This window comes from Dasypus novemcinctus, chromosome 15 (genome assembly GCF_030445035.2).
Source record: "Dasypus novemcinctus isolate mDasNov1 chromosome 15, mDasNov1.1.hap2, whole genome shotgun sequence".
NCBI lineage: Eukaryota > Metazoa > Chordata > Mammalia > Cingulata > Dasypodidae > Dasypus > Dasypus novemcinctus.
This window is the reverse complement of record NC_080687.1, coordinates 14,953,655-14,971,696: the sequence shown is the minus strand read 5'-3', so window position 1 is coordinate 14,971,696 and position 18,042 is coordinate 14,953,655. Positions and strand designations below refer to the sequence as shown.

Genomic DNA, 18,042 nt, shown 5'->3' with positions numbered 1-18,042 from the left:
ATATTGGGGGAAAAAAAAAAACCTCAAATTAAATTCCACTTTGTGGAAAACTAACAAACAATTCCTCCTCTGTACATACAATGTTTAGACTCTTAAAAGTAACTTTGGAAAAGTTGTAGAGGGGGGACACCTTAGGGCCTTGGAGAACATTTTTCTGTCACTATTTTTTAACCAACCCTTATTTCAGAGTCTTCTGCATCAGAAGACCAATTTGCCTTTTACCAAGAAAATTATCTTTTATGTTACAATAAGAGATTTTAAAAATTACCACCTTATTGATTCAAGCAAAGACACACTTTTTCAACTTTAGGACAGTGTCAATACCCAAAGTCTGAGTACTTTTAGTTTCTTCATGGTATAATTTATGGCAGGTCAAGTGGTAATATTTTTAAAAATTATAAAATCTTGCCAGCAGTCTGACTAGTATAACCTCCTTTGTCTATGAATCCCAATAAAATCTAATTTTTATACTTAATTTTTATAACATGTTCTTTAAAAATGCTTACTGGACTGAAGTAACTGTAATAGAATTTCCAAATCATAAGTAAGGCAAAGATATAATAAAAAAAGATACAAGAAAAAAAAGTTAGAAATCAAAATTCACAACACACAGAGAACAAAAAATGAAATATGCATCACACTGTGTTCTATGTTAACAATTGCCATGTGGCATGCATTTTGCAGCTAATCGTATCCAATGTCCTGGCATGAGATTTAGCAATTTATAAAATACACACCTACCTTCAGGAAAAATACATAATATTAATGTGTAAATAAAATGCCAATTAAACACACACGTACTCTACATATAGCATGCAACTACCACACTGGGCATGCTCAACTAAAGAAACAGGATAGAAAAATAAAGGAGAGAGAAAATGCAGTAACACACAATTCTAAGTACACCAGTCTATTCAGCTTGAAGTCCTGATTTCTGTTTTGTTTTGTATGTAAGCTATTTAGCTTCTATCTAAAGTATAAATGTTAACATACACACAAAAAAAGTCTTCATGTCCTACATTAGAAAAACACTGAAATTGTAAAGCACCTCTAATTTGATTGCAAATTAATTTTCACAGCATTTTCATAAATAATGTGTGTTTTGTGACCTAACCTTTAAAATTATCAGCACTATCCAAAGAGGTTAGAGTACTGAAATTGTTCCTAAAGCTATAAAGGTTTTATCTAATCTATTATCAATGATCATTTAATTTAAAAGAACTCCTTAAAGAATAATTTATGGTTTACTTTATAGGTCAATCCATTATATGTTCAAAATAATCACCTTGACACACTGAATCACTGTTCAAAGTCTATTATGTTTAGTCCTAACCTTGAGAAAGATACTCAACAGGGATGGAAACAGGATATTGTAGCCTGAACTTGGCTGTTTTAAAATTACTTAAGAAATTTCAGTCCCTTAATGCAATAATTAATTGGGAGTTGACTACCGTTCACTCTGCACATCTCACCCAGCCACCTGCTATGAGGGTGAGAGACTGTAAGCACAGCGACTTCCTCAGACTCACTGCGTTTTTATACTTTCCTCGGACAGAAAGTGACAATGGCAGCTGGGATGGTGGATGAATTCTAATTATACCCCACCATGCAGAATTAGTCAAAACTCGTTATTAATACTGCTATAAATAAGCCTGATTCATGGTGTACTTGAGGTAAGTCAGATCTTCAAAAGGGGTGGGGAGAGAAAAAGAGAAAGAAAGAAAGGAAAGCCAGCCTGCCAGTTAAGACCTTTGTGGGGTGGGGGTGAGGGGCCATGCGAGCCAAAGGGGCCGCTGCAGGCCCCTTGATCCATCTAGGGAAATGTCCTGCTCTAAAGTGATGCACTTCAAAATGGACAGAAATAGCATCAGGGATTGAATTTCTTCCAAGAAACCAGAACTGACCCTCTGCAGCTTACTCTCCAGTTTTCAACCTAAACAGGTGACCCAACAGCTAGTAGGGAAGTCACTGACCAGAGACTCCAGCTCTGGTGCAGGTGTTATCTCTGCATCCTGCTTATATTAAGATGTAGCTTTAATCTTTGATTACACCTTGTATAGAATATATTGGGTAAGCCTTAGGAAAAATAATGTAGTAGCTGTGCATGATAGGCCACTTTTAATATAAGTTGGAAACAAAATTTAATATTTATATAAATTATCACTATGAGTTGGTTTCTAAACTCATTTGAATATAGGTGTGGCCTGTTTCAAACAATAGATTGACTCCAAAAATAATATTCACCATAAAAACAATTTCTGTAAAGCCAATCTTAGCATCCTCTAACTTTCCAAGTGTCAATGAAACTAGGGGGAAACTGCTCAAAGTTGAGTCAAAAAATTTTTATTTAAAAAGAAAACTTAAGCAGCAGTCAGGCATAACAGAATATCAATCAATCATTTATAATGAAAGCTGTGTTAGCTCCTGAGAATTTACCTCTCCTCAGGAGGCCGACACCATCCAGGGATTCTCTGCCTTATCGGCTACTTCAGCACATTAAGCCATAGTCCAAAACTCTTACCTTCACAATCACAAATCCCAGGAACTTAATCCCCTCTCGTCTTTAAAAGCTCAATATTTAAGTGTATAATAGAGGTGCAATCACTATGACACTTTCCCATTAAATGCCACAGCTTAAAATACAAATTGTAGAATAATTCTTTCATTTGGGACAAACTGTTTTATGTAATGAATGTCTCTGAGTCATTTAAATATGGTTGAATTGTGGTGTTTATAACAATGCCTACAGTAGTATAGTTTCTTCTCTCTTTTAAAAGTTACTTCCACCAGAAAAAAATTGTTGACACAATTTCTAGCTACTTAGTAAACAGAAAGACAGGATTCAAATAACCGAATGCACAAGAACATCAGGCTTCAAATGAACACAAAACTTAGTCAGTCATCCTACCTGAATATCCCCAGAGAAGTTGTTGTGCTAGAATATAATTAAATCCATTCTTAGAAAAGGCCAAAATTGTAACACGTTTCAGTGATGGCTAAAGAAATTATTTTGTTTCTTAATATAATGTCATCTGTAGAATCTTTTTTGTCTTTTACACATCATTATATAAAAGAAAAGCCATAAACAAAATTCCAAAAAGAACAGAATACACATTCAAGATTTAAAGAGATATTTCCATGACTGAATCAAAACCACCTAAGGATAGGTAATCTTAGAACAGAAAGAGAGAAAAGAAAGGAGTATGTATTTTGCATGCATAAATTACATTTTATCCACATAAAATCATTTGATAAGCTACCAATGGACCCTTTGCACAGGCTATCATATAATATTAAAAGATATTCTAGATAATAAAGAAAGGGAAGAAATCTGATTTTTCATGAGTTTAGGAGTATCTATACAAAATAAATATAAAATTAATTCTGACCTCGTGATAGAGAAAGGGAGATTTTATTACATATTTCTACCTCTTGCTTATGGTAACTGTCAATATTTAAAAGTATTTAGATTGCTCCATAAAAATATAATCCTCTTCTACTCAAAGCAAGGCAGTTTTTGAAAGTAGATCTCTGTAATCTGTAAGAAGTTTGTGTGTTTGGGTATCTTATGCCAAACTTGGCAGTTAATTCAGAGACCACTGATTTTACCAAAGGTACTGAAACTCTTCTAATCATAACACCTTTAAGTCATCCTAGAAGCATTCATTCTGTCAGTCACTCAGTACTATACTACAGAAATTAACAAAACAGGCGTTCTCAAATAATTCTGAGACGCAGACCTGGAAGTGAGAGGATACTAAGAGGGCCACAGGTTCAAAGAGGGAGTTAAAAGAATAAGGAAAGTTCACTAGATGTAATTAAAAAATAATCATTAAATGATGCCCTCAGCCAGACAGTTTTAGTGGAATGGTGGTGGAATCCACCGTGTATTTGCACTAATAATGCACTAATAAGGAAGTAAAGGCAAGAAGCATACATTTCTCTTTCTAGAAGCTTGACTATAATAGAATGCAAAATAGGAAATCAAAGTCAAAGTATGTTCTGTTTTCCCCCACACAGGAAAGAGTGAAACATGTTTAAGTTGCTAACCAAGAGAAAAGCAGAGGCAAACACTCAAAATAAGAGCAGCAACTATCTAGCTAAGGATTTTACATGCAGTACATGTATAAGGTAAAATGATCAAATAATGAGACCTATTTTGCTTGAGTAGTAAAATTAGGGAAGTATCCACTGCAGAGATAAAACATCACATGCTTCAACTTTATGCAGCAGTGCTTCCAAGACTGGCCAATCACTTTTTATGGACAACCAGTAAACAGAATCCACAGTGCTTTGTGTCAATAAAAATGGACTGAAGAGCCATTATTCTGAGCAAAAATATCAAGCCTTATATATTTATACTGTTTCCTATCATATGAAGGTTGCTCCATAAATATAATTCTCTTGACATTTTCTTCCAAACTCGTCAATACCTTCATGTACTTCACACCACCAGAAAATGGAACAACCTAGCCAACTGGTAAATTTAGGAAGAGCACCTGCATATTGTGCAAAGTACATGATGGGCTGCTCCTCCAAGTTCTCCATTTTACAGGGCCAGGCTCCACGTAAGGATGCCTGTGGTTTTCTACTGCTGCCTGTGATGAGATTAGTGCTAAATCCATTAAAATCCCGAGTTCAGTATTAGAATGCGATGTTTTCATATCTATCCACTTGGCTCCTCTCTATGTATCTCTTTACTGACTCAGATTTTTCAACAAAGGAAAAAAAGGTATTACTTCTTAGACTCCCATAAATCCTTACATCATAATACCCCTAAAACATTAAAAATGTTAATAGCAAAAAAGGACTATCAAAAACTAATTTCTGTCTAGAACAAATAGTAGAGAAATAATAAGGAAGATGCCCATGGGCCACTTATCCATCACCCATATGACCAAAATTACTGAAAAGGTTAGAGATCAGGGTTATTAATAATTATGAGACTGGCAGCCTAAAATTTAAATCTAGTTTTTAAAAACATGACTACAAAACAGTTTCTGGGAGGACTGTGCCACACGTTATGGGTAATATGTGTAATCTTCCAAAGAAAATCAACCAAGAACCAATGACAAAAATGGTGTTTAGAGTAAGACCCTAAGCTAAAGAATCAGAATTACAGTAAATAAGAAAATGAAAAGACATACAAAGTGGAAAGACTCGACTTTGTCAATCTGTTAAGTTATAAATTTAACTGATTTGTAAAAATATAACTACAGGTTCCCCCAACCACCTGGAGTTAGAGAAAGAAGTTGAAGCAATGAGGAGTAAGGAGTTAGCCCTACCAAATAACAGAAAATACAAAAAGACTCAGGATTAAAAACAATGTGGTGTGGGTACATAAACAGACAGATCAACGGAAAATGGACTTGATTATAAGTACAAAACCAGACCTATATACAAATGGAAATTTGGTACCTGATTAAAATGCATCTCATATCAGTGAGAGAAAGTAGTTTTAAATTAGTTGTGTTGAGTCAAATGGTAAGGCATATGGAAACAAAGACCAGAATAACTTCCAAATGAGTAAGAAATAAGCATGTCAATAGAAAAATGATACTACAGTATACTTTGGATAAACTGTACAAGGCATGGGACTGTATAACACTGTGAACCATGTGGTGGAAGATGGACTGTGGTTAACAGTACAAATATGAGACTGTTCTCTCATAAACTATAACAAGTGTACAATACTCATACATGGTGTTAATAATAGAGGGCATATGGGAAAAAATACACCAATGCACACTATGGACCATAGTGGTAACAGTCTGATCGTGTTCTTTCATAATCTGTAACATGTTCCACAACAATATAAGGTGTTGGTGGAGGGGTGTTGTGTGGGAATTCTGCACATTACACATGATTGTTTTGTAAGTTCACAACTTCTCTAATAAATAGGGATATATATATAAAAAAGATTATCGTTATAATCCTAAAATGGCAACCAAAAAAAAAATTTAAATAAAACTATACAACAGTAGAAAACAAAGAGCATATTTCCAGACTGGAAAGAACTTGCCCAACTGACTCAAAATCTGGAGCAAAAGGAAAAAGATTAACATTTAATCACACAGAAGTTTTAAAAATTTGCCTGTCAAAAAGACACAACATAAAACAAAAAGACAAATAAAAAACTAGGCAAAAATACTTGCAACTTATATCACAAAGAATAAATGCTTCTAAAAATTGGGAAGCAAAAGACAACCCAATAGAAAAAAAAAATGGGAAAAAATAGTGTCTCCCTCCCTGAAAAAAGAAATGCAAACAGACTTTAAACACATTTAAAAGAAGTTCAATTCCCTTCATAATAAGATAAATGGAAATTAAATCCACACTATCTTAATCATTTCTCACTTGTTAGACTGGCAAAAGTCCAAAAGTCTAAACATACTCTTTTGGCAAAGGCCTTGGGCAAATTCTCTCACTTCTAGTACAGATTAACAGAGCACAACCCCCATGGAAGAGAATAGGAGATATCTAGAAAAACTGCACATGCATTTACTCTTTGACCCAGCAATACCACTTGTAATCTATTCCAAAGATACACTGCCTAATGTTTGAAATGGCATATGCAAAAAACTACCATTGCAGCATTATCTGGTAAGTGCAGAAACAACTCAAATATCAGTAAATAGAACGCTGGTTGAATAAACTGGTATTGTCACACAACTGAATGCTATATATCTATAAAAAAGAAGAAGGGGAAATTTTCCATACTGCTTTGGAGGGAGGGATGTCCAGAATATATAATAAGTGAGCGCAAGCAGGGTGCCAAAGCAATGTTTATAGTACACTACCTTTGGCGACAGGAAAGGAGGAAAACGTGAATCCACATAAACACTTTTGCTCATATTTTCAAGAAGAAACAATGGAAAGACAAATCAGAAGTCAAAAATGGTTAACAATAGGTGAAGGAAGTGAGCAATGGTAACAAGGGTAGATGCTAGATTTCTCTGAATGTGCTTTGTTTTATAGTTTTGACTTTGGAACTATGTAAATGTTTTATGCAATTAAATAAATATAAGAAAAAATTTTAAGAACTAGAAAACTTCTTAAAGTAAATCTACATGTGAAAACATAAATAAATCATTAATTTATTTTGATACCCCAGAAAAGTGGTGCTTTGAATTTGCCAACAAAAAGATCGCAGGGGCCAAAGATCAACTTACTCCTGGTGGGGATGCTCTGGGCCATGGGGTATTGAAAAATGTCGAACAAAAACAGTCTGACTCTGGTTGGTCTTCTGCCCTTTTCATCTGATGCAGTTCTGAATAACCTCCAGTTAATTTCCAAATCCATACCCACCCTCGGAAACTACTTGCTACCAACAGAAATATTCTCTTCAAAAAAAGAAAAGTACTATATCACACAATGAAATGTTACAAGAGTGAGGAAGAAAAATGTAAAACTACATGCCACGATGTGGATGAAACCTCATAGACATAATAGTAAGCAAGAGAAACCAGACAAGAAAAAGTACAAACTGTACAATTCCTTTTATATAAAGTACAAAAAGGGGCTAAAGTAATGGATGCATTGAAAAGTCAGGATAATCACTGCCCTGGGGTGGATGTGACTGCAAAGGGCATGAGGGAGGCTTCCGGGGGTGCTGACAATCTTCTGTTCTTTTGATCTGAGTTACATGGGTGTGTTCAGTTTGTAAAATTTCATTCAGCCTAGGTTTGTGATATGGACATTTTTGGTTTGTTGTGTGTCTCACTGTCTTTCCTCTGTGTCTCGCTGTGCCTACCTGTGGTGCAAGTTGACCTTCAACAGGAGACCCTGGCAACCAAGCCTCGGACCTCCCATATGGTAGACAGGAGCTCAATCACTTGAGCCACATCCACTTCCCTCCTCCTGCATTTTTAACTAACAATAGCAGTTCTCCTCTCCTCACAGTGCCACAAGGCAGCTTCTAGTCACTTCACAGTGCCACAGGCTGGAGGTTGTGCAGCTCCAGTGAGAAAAGAATTGGGAAGGGCTTAAACAACTGTAGAGTACTCTGCAGGGTAAAATAAGATTTCCATCAGTACACACCATCTACCAATAAAAACTTCGGGATGTTCAGATGTCATAATGGTTACAAAACATCCTAAAATAAAACAATTGTATTAGGTTGAACCACATGAAATTGTTGATTTTATAGGTTTTGAAGGGATAAATACTGGCAATTTTATATTGGTTCAAGATAATAGAAAACTTACAAAAACATTATATAAAATTTTATATCTATCTATCTACATACCAGGTTTATTTTTTAAAATACTCAAAATCTCTAATACCTCGGGTTTGGGCAGCCTCCTTTAGAGCAGCTAGAATGTGGGGCTTCAAGTTATCCAAAATAAATCTTCCTTCAAGACCTGGGAAAAGGGCCCTAACAATGAAAGAAAATACATCAGTAGTATTACAATTTTAGAACAATTCTAAGAAAAGTCAACCATATAATTTTAGCAAGCTAAACCTGAAATCTTACATAAATTATAATGCATACGTCAACTCATATTACAATACTTTCTGACCAAATATTATCTAGGCTTTGTTTAAAATGTCAGAGCATTATATACCATATTCAAATTCAGTAATATTCCAAACACTTAATAAAATTCATTATATATTGTGAAATGGTAACAGATATCAAAGTTAGAAAGATGTTACTATTTTAATTATTTTAAATTACAGTTCATCAAAATGATTCATTACTGATTTATCTCAACTAATTTATAAGCACTGTTTTCAGTGGTCTGTTACTTGAAATTTCCTAGGAAACAACTGCTTGGCATATTTTTAAAAGTCATCAACATTTGAATGCTTTCTCACTTTAGATAATGTAAAAATAAGTATTTTAATATTTTAACAAAATATGTCTTCAAAATTCTGGCTAACTATAGAATCTATATAGTTGCTATAGAATCTATGTAAATAACTGAGGACTTCTTGGTAAAGGACTCTAAATTGGGTGGGCAGGGAAAAGCCCCTAGACTAGGATTTCAAGAGTGTCAACTCTACCTTGGGTAATCTTCTGAGGTAATATACACAGCATCCTGATCGGACACAGAGGAGGAGAAGGGGACGAAATGCCCGTTCTGCAGAGGCAGGAGCTCCAGCCCCAGCAGCTCGCTGTAGGCGTCATCGGACAGCACGAACTCGAGGAGATGCAGCCTCTCCTGGGAGCCGCCTGTGGGGACCGACTTGCGCAGCACCTGCCGGACCAAAGCTGGGGTCACCCTCTTCACAGGCTTCGTCCTGGAGGCAGCGAGCTGGGCCGCAGCAGTGAGGTTTGCTGGGACCTTGACGATCTGCTTCCCTGAGCTCTGGAGGTAGCTGAGCACAGTTTTTGTATACTCCAAACTCTCGTCAAGTTCTGAGAAGTGTGCCTGCTCTAACTTCACCCAGTGGCTGCTGACTGAATAAAGAACTGCGTTCTGAAAGAGCTCATTAAACAGGGGTTCTAAAATCGGTTGCCAGTGTACCTTAACTTTGTTCATATCAGGCCAAAGCTTATAGATAATCTCAACCGAGAGGGGGAAATCGGAGTTTTTTTCTGTCTCCAGACGTCTTATTGAGTCTAAGATGAGAGTGGCATAAGCTTTGGGGACAACGTTCACAACAAGAAAGTCATTCCATAAGGCAGCTGGGTCCCTCCACTGGTCCAGCTCCCTCCATTTAATGCTCCTGCGATTGTCTGTCAGACCAAAGAATCCACTGATGTGCACAGGAAGGCCTGTTTTGCTTTCCTCACCAGGTGGTAAAGGAAGAAAGCAAAATGCTTTTCCTGGGAAATCAGATGTTGCTCCTTGTTCTTCATCATCTCTGCTTGATAAAGACATGGCTATCCCAATGATGGGGACAAATTTCAATTCGTCAGCCAAGGCATCAAGTTTACTGCACATCCCTCGACCACCCACACTGTTACACACCAACCAGGATGTTTTTTGTGCGTCTTTAGTACTCTCATCTTCTAAAACTATATTTAAGTGATACGTCTCACTGGTTATGCTATTGCTTGGAATCTTTTTACAGTAGTTACCTATGGCAGTCCCCAGAATCTGGATAGAATTTGGCCTTTCGTGTTTCAGGGCCTTATTCTCACTGGCAGTCACTCTGAACACCAGTCTCTCGGTTCCATCAGCCTCCCGGACGTGCAAGGACACATCCTGCACACTCTTCAGAAACAGCAGCACCGTGTCTGCATCTGCTCTGAAAGAATCAAACAATTCAAGAACCTTCTGCTTATTGTAGAGGTTACCACTAAGCTGGGAGGGTTGTAGGCGAAGAGGGAAACGGAAAAATGTTCCAGGAAAACTGCCACTTGTGAAAGTTTCCTTGGTGCTTCCAAAAACGCCAATGAATGGTGCAAACTGGTCTGAAAGCTCACTAATTTCTTTGCTGTCACTTTTAAGATTCCAACATTGGCCTGATTCATGTGGGCCAAAAAGTGTTTGATGAGGATCTAACATTCCAATCTGGTCACCACTGAAGATACAAGGAACATCTGTAAGGGAAAATTCAACAGTCATGATCAACTCTGAAATTTAATGAATAATTATAATTCTCTTAATTATAATGAATAATTGTAATTACTTTCAAAATATTGCATATGGAAAAGCATGAACCATAAAATGACTCTGAAATATATTTATTGCAAAAAAACTCAATTAATTCTCCTAGTTTTAAACTTGCTACATACACTTAAAATTTTCTTCTAATATACAGTTGAGCACCCAGACACAAAGGAAGACTGTAACAGCCTATTCCTAAAATTTAAGGACAAAAAAAGACCTTATTGACTATGATATAAAATCTACATAATATCCTGTGGATACTAAATTAAGCCCAAACTCTTCACCAGAGTCCCTAAGCCTTCTCATCTCCTTTTCCTTTCTCCTGGCAATGCAGACTTGGGGCTGCTTATTCAGACATGCTCCTTTCCTTGGCCCATGTGGGGCCTCAGGTCGATTTTGACATGTGCTTTGCCACACATGCTGACTTTAGCATGTGGCTGAGCCTCCATATGAAATGCTGCTCCACAGATCTTTAACACCTGTGGCCGGTCAAGAGAAACACCTCCTCCTTGTACCTGTGGCTCTTGCATGTTTTACTCAGGAAATGCATCTTCCTCCAACCACCCGCTAAACTGACTGACCAGTCTACAGCCTTCTTGTCTACACTCCAATTGCAGTGTCCACTCCACCTGTTATTCAAAGTATCCTATCAGATAGAGTCCTGATATTTCTAAGAATGTGACCCAAGGACATCACCCACTATTCATACTTAATATTGTCCTGCACAAATGTGCTCATAACTTCAAATAGGGAACAAACTACAGGAGACAAAGGTGGTGGGCTGTCAGCTGACTCTCTCTCCACACTTGTGCAACTTGTATCTATCCACAGTAAAATTTTTAAAATGACTGCATGTCACAGACCTGAGGGGTAACTTACGTGAAGAATAAATCTGCAAATGCAATAGGCTGACATAAACGGTGCCTCACCTAGGATAAGCCTACGTCCCATTTGCCTAGGGCAGTCCCCATTGAGGCCAGCTGTCTGACAATGACCACTAGCAATGCCCTCTTTCCCACTTGGGCACCCCTGTATGGGTGATAAATTACAGGTCACCCTGGAGCAGCTAGAGCCCTGCCTGCTCAGTTTCTCTTCTGGCAAGACACAGTTTGAAACTAAACCATAACAAGACCAATTCCATAAAAGAAGTTGTAAAATCACAAGATTCTAAGTATGAAGAGCTTTGATTTTGCAAGAATAGCCATATACTCTTAGAGATGTCTACACTAAAACGTTCAACTACTTCCTCTTACAACCTGAAACCTCTTATTTTTTCTAGACTCAAAGCAGGATTTCAAAGTAACGTTTGCAACACTCATAATTCTAAAAAAAGCAGAATTTTTACATGATGAAAACATAGGGAAGTCAGAGCCACTTCAAGGACCTTTATCCTGTCAGTTATTGGTTATCATTAGATATTATACTCGTCTCTTTAACATCTTGACATTTAGAAATATGTGCAAGAAAATCTGTGGAAATAAAGATTTTGTGTAAAACACTTTCAGAGTAAATATTTTGGGTAGTCATTTCAAAAGCTATATTTAAAATCTAACATAAAATGACTGTGTATTACACAGTTACCACTGGATTGTCATTATCATTACATTTTAGCATCACATGGTGAAGTAAAGCTTTGGGAAGTTACTGAGGAATTTTAGAAAACTCAAGACACGATATTTCCATACATACTTTTGCCACTGACAAAATTTTGGGAAGATGAATTTAAAATAGGATGATTTCTAAAGTTAACCAAATACATGACTGAGGTTCATCTAAAATATATTCCACTATTAAAAATGAAAAGTCAAACACTATACCTGTTATATGATAGACAGAATTAAAGCCAATTCCAAATCTTCCAACCTTCAAAGGATCATCCTTTTTCCTGCTTCTTGCTATTTCCTGAATGCCGTGCCAGTCCTCCGGGGTGAAAGCTGCATTGTTGTATGCATAAAGAGCTGGACCTGGGTGTTAAACATGCACATGCAGGCATCAGAAAGGATTAAGCCAAGGGTCCAGTTCTGTTTCAAGACATCTCGTCCTCAAACTTGCTTAATGGGAAGATGGAGAGTAAATGGAGTGACTGAATTCTGCATTATAATTCTAATGGTATTCATGATAATAATAAAAACACAAAATAATGGTAAAAATTACAGCAAAAGAAACACAGCATTGTTGGCCAAAAAACAAAACAGGAAAAATAGAAATGTGACAGTACTAGATACCCAAAACAACAGGCAACAAATAAATTATTCAAAGTGTATTATGTTTTGTAAAATTTGTTCCTAAATATATTTAAATTGTTTTTTTTTAAGTAGAATTATCTTTAAATATACAAAGGGTATTTACTATTTAAAGAAACCCCTTTACTATATTATTTCATAAGATGAGAAATAATCCTTTAGCCCTTTATGTCATCCTCTAGATTTTTCATATACAAGGCATTTCTTGCATTCTTTTTATAAATTATTAATGTGAGAAAATTTTTAATGAGTACTCCAGAATAACACTACCCTTCTCCAAAATAATTCCTTTAAAAAGTTTTATATATCATTCTGCTCCAGATATTTCTGGAACACCCTTTTTGGGGGCCTATATTCAGAATTTCTAACATTTTTTGAATATATTCAAGTATAGTAAATCATGCTATGACAATTTTTTTTTCCTTTTTAAAACACATCATTGGGGGAGTGGGAGTAGCCCAGTGGTTAAGCACCTGCTTCGTATGTACAAGGTCCCAGGCTCAATCTCTGGTACCTCATAAAAAATAAATAAACAATTAAATGAAGTATAACATACACATAATAAAGATGAAGACCTTAAGTGTATGGTTCAATTAATTCTCAGAAAGGGACTAAATCTGTGTCACCTACATCCAAATGAGTTATAGAGAACACTGCAGCACCCCAGAAGCCTCTTCTCAAGCTCCTATACATGGAAGCACATACATGGGGTTGACCATAGTTGGTTTTACAAAAATAGTGTGATTACTATTTTTAAAACAGTCAAAGTAGGGATACGAAAGTAATCAAGGCTGCCAATGCTCTGTTGGAGAAAAGACTGGCACCAGTGGTTAAAGAATGGATGGTGGAGCCAGATGAATGTGGATTTCAAATGCAGCTCTACCGTTGTCTGCACGACTTCAGACAACCTAAGCTCATTAAGGCTCAGAAGCCTCATGTGTAAAATAAGAACAAAGACAGTATCTACTCCCATAGGGCTGCTGAGAGCAAATGAGATACAACTTAGTACTCAGCACAGCACCAAAAATACAGGAAACACTGGAAAAGGTTGTCTATTATTGCTCTTGTAATCATTATTAACTTTATTATTAGCATAATAATTATAAGGAGAATATTAATAAAATAAATATCCTATTACTCCTCAACAGGTAACTATAACTGGTTTAAAATGGCATCTAGCAAGCAGGGTCTGGCGCTGCTTTCTCCAAATGTCCATTAAAAAAACTGATGAAGACACATAAAAAAAGAACCAAAATAACTTGCAGCACTGAACACCATGCCTGACAGTGAACCTCTTGCCAGACTCTGGAAAGAATCTGCATAACCAGTAGGTCAGTGAATGCAATTGAGAAATACAGTCAGGGGCACAGGGCTGCTGTATACAAACATAGCAGAGCTGCTGGCCTTGCTGCAATCCACCAGGAACTGGGCAGCTGACCCTTCTCTACCTGACTGCTTTTACAAACCATTTTAAACTGCAAAATAAAAGACAGAAGCTTGTTTTTACAAATACAGCAATGTTTCACATGAGAAAGAATTTTCCTCTCACATGGACCACTGTAAGATCAAAACTGCTTTTTCCATTCTTATAACATCAGAACTCTCTATCTATAACAATTTAGAAGCTGCAATACCTAGAAAAAGGTAAAGACCTGCCTAGAATGTAACTGTCATAAATAAACAGCTAATGCTAGGAGCAGATAAGAAGGATCACCTTGAGAGCAAATATACACCGGGTATGGTACATATTTGCAGCTTTCCATCCACTCTGACTATTCAGGGTCAGAGACTCTGGCAGTGCACACAAAGACGACCCCCAGCTCATCTGGCAGGGAACAGAGAAGGTCTGCAGATGCAGAGCTCTTGACCAATCCCTGCCAGATGCAGGGAAAATCTAGTTATAATTTAATGTTTTTAGTCAAGGCACAGGTGCTCCGCAGCTCCTTTACTTCTGACTGTGCTCATCGTGGAATAAGAAGCCTTTGCTCCAGTCAACGTGGAGTCTGACTCTCTCTGCCTCCATCGGTGAAATCCATTTACCACCCCCACATCTATACTGATCAGGAGGCAGTGTCCTTGGTTCTAAAGGTGAAGCCAGTCAGGAATAAACACTCTGAGAGAAAAACCGAAAGGTTCTCTTGGAAGAAAGGCTCGGCAGCAATCTGCTTTCTCCATTTACCGAGGGAATGCCCAAGAAAGAGCTGACCGAGTCAAATACCCCTGGGAAGATGCTGGGGACAGGCCTCTGGGCAAACACGCTGAGAGGACTGACTAGCAGGAGAAGCTCCATCTTTTAGGATATTATTGCAAATAAACTTGGAATTCAAATTTTTATGGGGCATACTTCCTTTGAAAATGTCACGAGCTATGCAATTGTCAGAGAAAAGCATGAACATGCTTTATGACTGAAGGAGCCCCCTGGTGTCAGTGATGTCCCCCATGTCCCCTGGAGACCCTCTACTAACCCCAGCCAGGGCCTACCCTCACGCAGCACAAAGGCCAGGGAGGTGCTGGCTGTCCTGTGCTTCCTTATCACTAACTCCTCGATCCAGCTTGATCCTGGGTGAGATTTCTTATTCCTGTACTTCTGATTTGACCACCTGACCCTCTGGTTACCTCATTATCTAAAAAGGAACAAAGAGCAAGGTGGCCTCAGAGTTCTGCAGCACTAAGTGCCATTAAAGGGAAAACACTGTTTCTAAGAAGATGATACAAAGCCAGGGTCCCATGCCCATGTGCACACAAAAGAAAGACAGAAATGCAAGGGCATGAGGCCCTCCATAAATACTTGTTAATGAAGGTATCAAAGATCATGCCCACCGGCTTAGGTATGTCCACATGCATTTGAAATTGGCTACTGGGAGAGTCCTCTATAGAGCCTAACTCTCAAGTAAACTTATGCACAAATTTAGCTAAATCATCTTGTTTCAAATATTTTTTTAACGAGGCAAAATCAAGGTTGGAAACAAAAAATCCTAGCCATTAAGTAGAATTTGAATAGCATATCTTCAAATGCTCACCTTTTGAATTCTGGGATTCTAAAATACATAACAGTACATGCCTATATAATCATGAGCATCAGTATGACACCACACATAAAACATCATATGTATGGTCTCATTTAATCCTCACAACAATTGGGAGATAGGTTTTGCTCTTATTACCATTTTATAGACAGTAGGTAGAAGTTAAGTGAGGGTCAGTATTGGCCTAATTGATAGAGAGTAAATATTAAGATCAGAGCTGCCATTTTGCACACTGGTGGCACCTGAAGCTGCACCCCATCTAGCCCTGTGTACCCTCAAGACCTGAGCCAAAGCCCCTTGAGTCCAAACGTTATGTCTTTCGGCAATGGTTACCTACATTAAATTGCAGACGCTTAGAGCCAAGGAACCTGACAGATTCATCCTCTCATCCTAAAAAAAAAAGGGCCAGAACAGGTAAGATGCCTTGCCCACAGTCCTGGCAGGTGACAAGGAGTCAGGATGAGAATGCAAGCCTTCCCATTTGACTGTCGCACCAACTTTTTAAAGAACAAAGAAAATATAACTTTTATATCACAAATTTGACCTAAGAATACATTTGCCAGAATTAATATTAAATATTTAATTAACAATAAAATCAACTGCCCTCCAAATGTTTACAAATTTAAAAATATATAAATGACTTACATCTCTTTAAAAATATGTCTAGGAAAGTGTGCACTCATCCCTCTTTTTCTCAATACATTTCCATCATATACAGTCCTTCAATATCAACTTCTTGACATTAGGACTGCATTAAAAGTTACAAACATTCTTTTTGGCACAACATTTCAGTGGGTTGGAGTTAGAAAATCAGGAGTCTATTGATTATAGTTCACTTATTGTCTTTCATTATCCTAATCCCCTTCTTTCCTTCAATCCTTCCTCCCATCTCAATTCAAAACAGTTTCAAGGGTACTCCTGAAGGAGAAAATAATACTTGAAAAAGCACAGCCTCTTAAAACTTCTTTCCAAATGTGGAAAATCTTATATAATAAATATAGAGAAAAGGTGCCGCTTTGTCTTCTGATTATAAAATACTCACTAGTTGACTGACTAAAATGGGAGAATTATATATATATATTACATGGTTAATCAGTGTTAAATCTTAAGTTTTTGAATCTGTGTTCTCTAAAAATACCAACTGGCAGAGTCATCTATCCACCAAAAGCAGAGAAAAACATCAGAAGCAGCAGAAGTACAAATGGGTTGCCAAGATGTGAAGTACAAATGATAATGAGATTGTTCATTAAACACAGTATTATAAACTGCTCAAAATCACCTGTTAGCACACAAAATAACACTTGCTCCTAATTATGGATCCTTACCCTGATATTGCGCCATATCTTTTGACCAAAGAGTCTCCGTTCCATATTGAGTTTCATCATATAAAAACTTAACTTCTGTGGCCCCAGCATCTTCTGCATTTTGAATTAATTCCTAGCCATGAGATACACCAAAAAATAATTATATTTAATCATATAGTAATCTACTTCCCATCTTTTTATTTCCTACAATATTTTAAAAGTAAATATACTTAAGGAGAAACCCACTTTGGCATCATTAGTTTTAAGAGCTGTTGAGGGTATTACTGAAAGTAACTGCTACAAACACATGAGGAAGTGGCAGAAAAGATCATGACTCCTTCTCCAATCATACACATCTAAAATTCCTCTTTTAATTTGTTATTCCTCAGCCTCTAAATACAAATGCTGTACCTATTTGCAACTTCTCTTATTTGCAAGCTACCCAAAGGCTTTGTTCAAAAGAAATCACTGCACTTCCAAGCACACCTATCGTTCACTGTGGCCATCCTCTAGCATTTGCAACTGCACCTTGTTCTCAAGCAGGTACCAAAAACTGACCTGAGGGAAGCAGACTTGGCCCAGTGGTTAGGGCATCCGTCTACCACATGGGAGGTCCACGGTTCAAACCCTGGGCCTCCTTGACCTGTGTGGAGCTGGCCCATGCGCAGTGCTGATGCGCGCAAGGAGTGCCGTGCCAAGCAGGGGTGTCCCCCGCATAGGGGAGCCCCACGCACAAGGAGTGCCTCCCATAAGGAGAGCCGCCCAGCAGGAAACAAAGTACAGCCTGCCCAAGAAAGGTGCCGTACACATGGAGAGCTGACATAACACGATGACGCAACAAAAAGAAACACAGATTCCCGGTGCCACTGATAAGGATGGAAGTGGTCACAGAAGAACACACAGC

At 37.5% G+C, this 18,042-nt stretch overlaps 1 protein-coding gene across 4 annotated transcripts in view; it reads right to left on the bottom strand.

Moving 5' to 3' along the window:
• The window catches only part of SACS (sacsin molecular chaperone), an 81,941-nt gene that overhangs the window by 13,915 nt on the left and 49,984 nt on the right, over window positions 1-18,042 (bottom strand). The window contains exons 6-10 of one of the 4 annotated variants that reach the window (XM_058277055.2): window positions 17,160-17,271; window positions 12,383-12,529; window positions 9,010-10,495; window positions 8,286-8,377; window positions 2,909-2,935 (exon numbers count right to left, since the gene is read on the bottom strand). In XM_058277055.2, the coding sequence (XP_058133038.1) occupies window positions 2,909-2,935; window positions 8,286-8,377; window positions 9,010-10,495; window positions 12,383-12,529; window positions 17,160-17,271 (1,864 nt within the window). The remainder of the gene's footprint in view (window positions 1-2,908; window positions 2,936-8,285; window positions 8,378-9,009; window positions 10,496-12,382; window positions 12,530-17,159; window positions 17,272-18,042) is intronic. The other 3 variants (XM_071208180.1, XM_058277056.1, XM_071208181.1) reach the window with 3 other exon arrangements.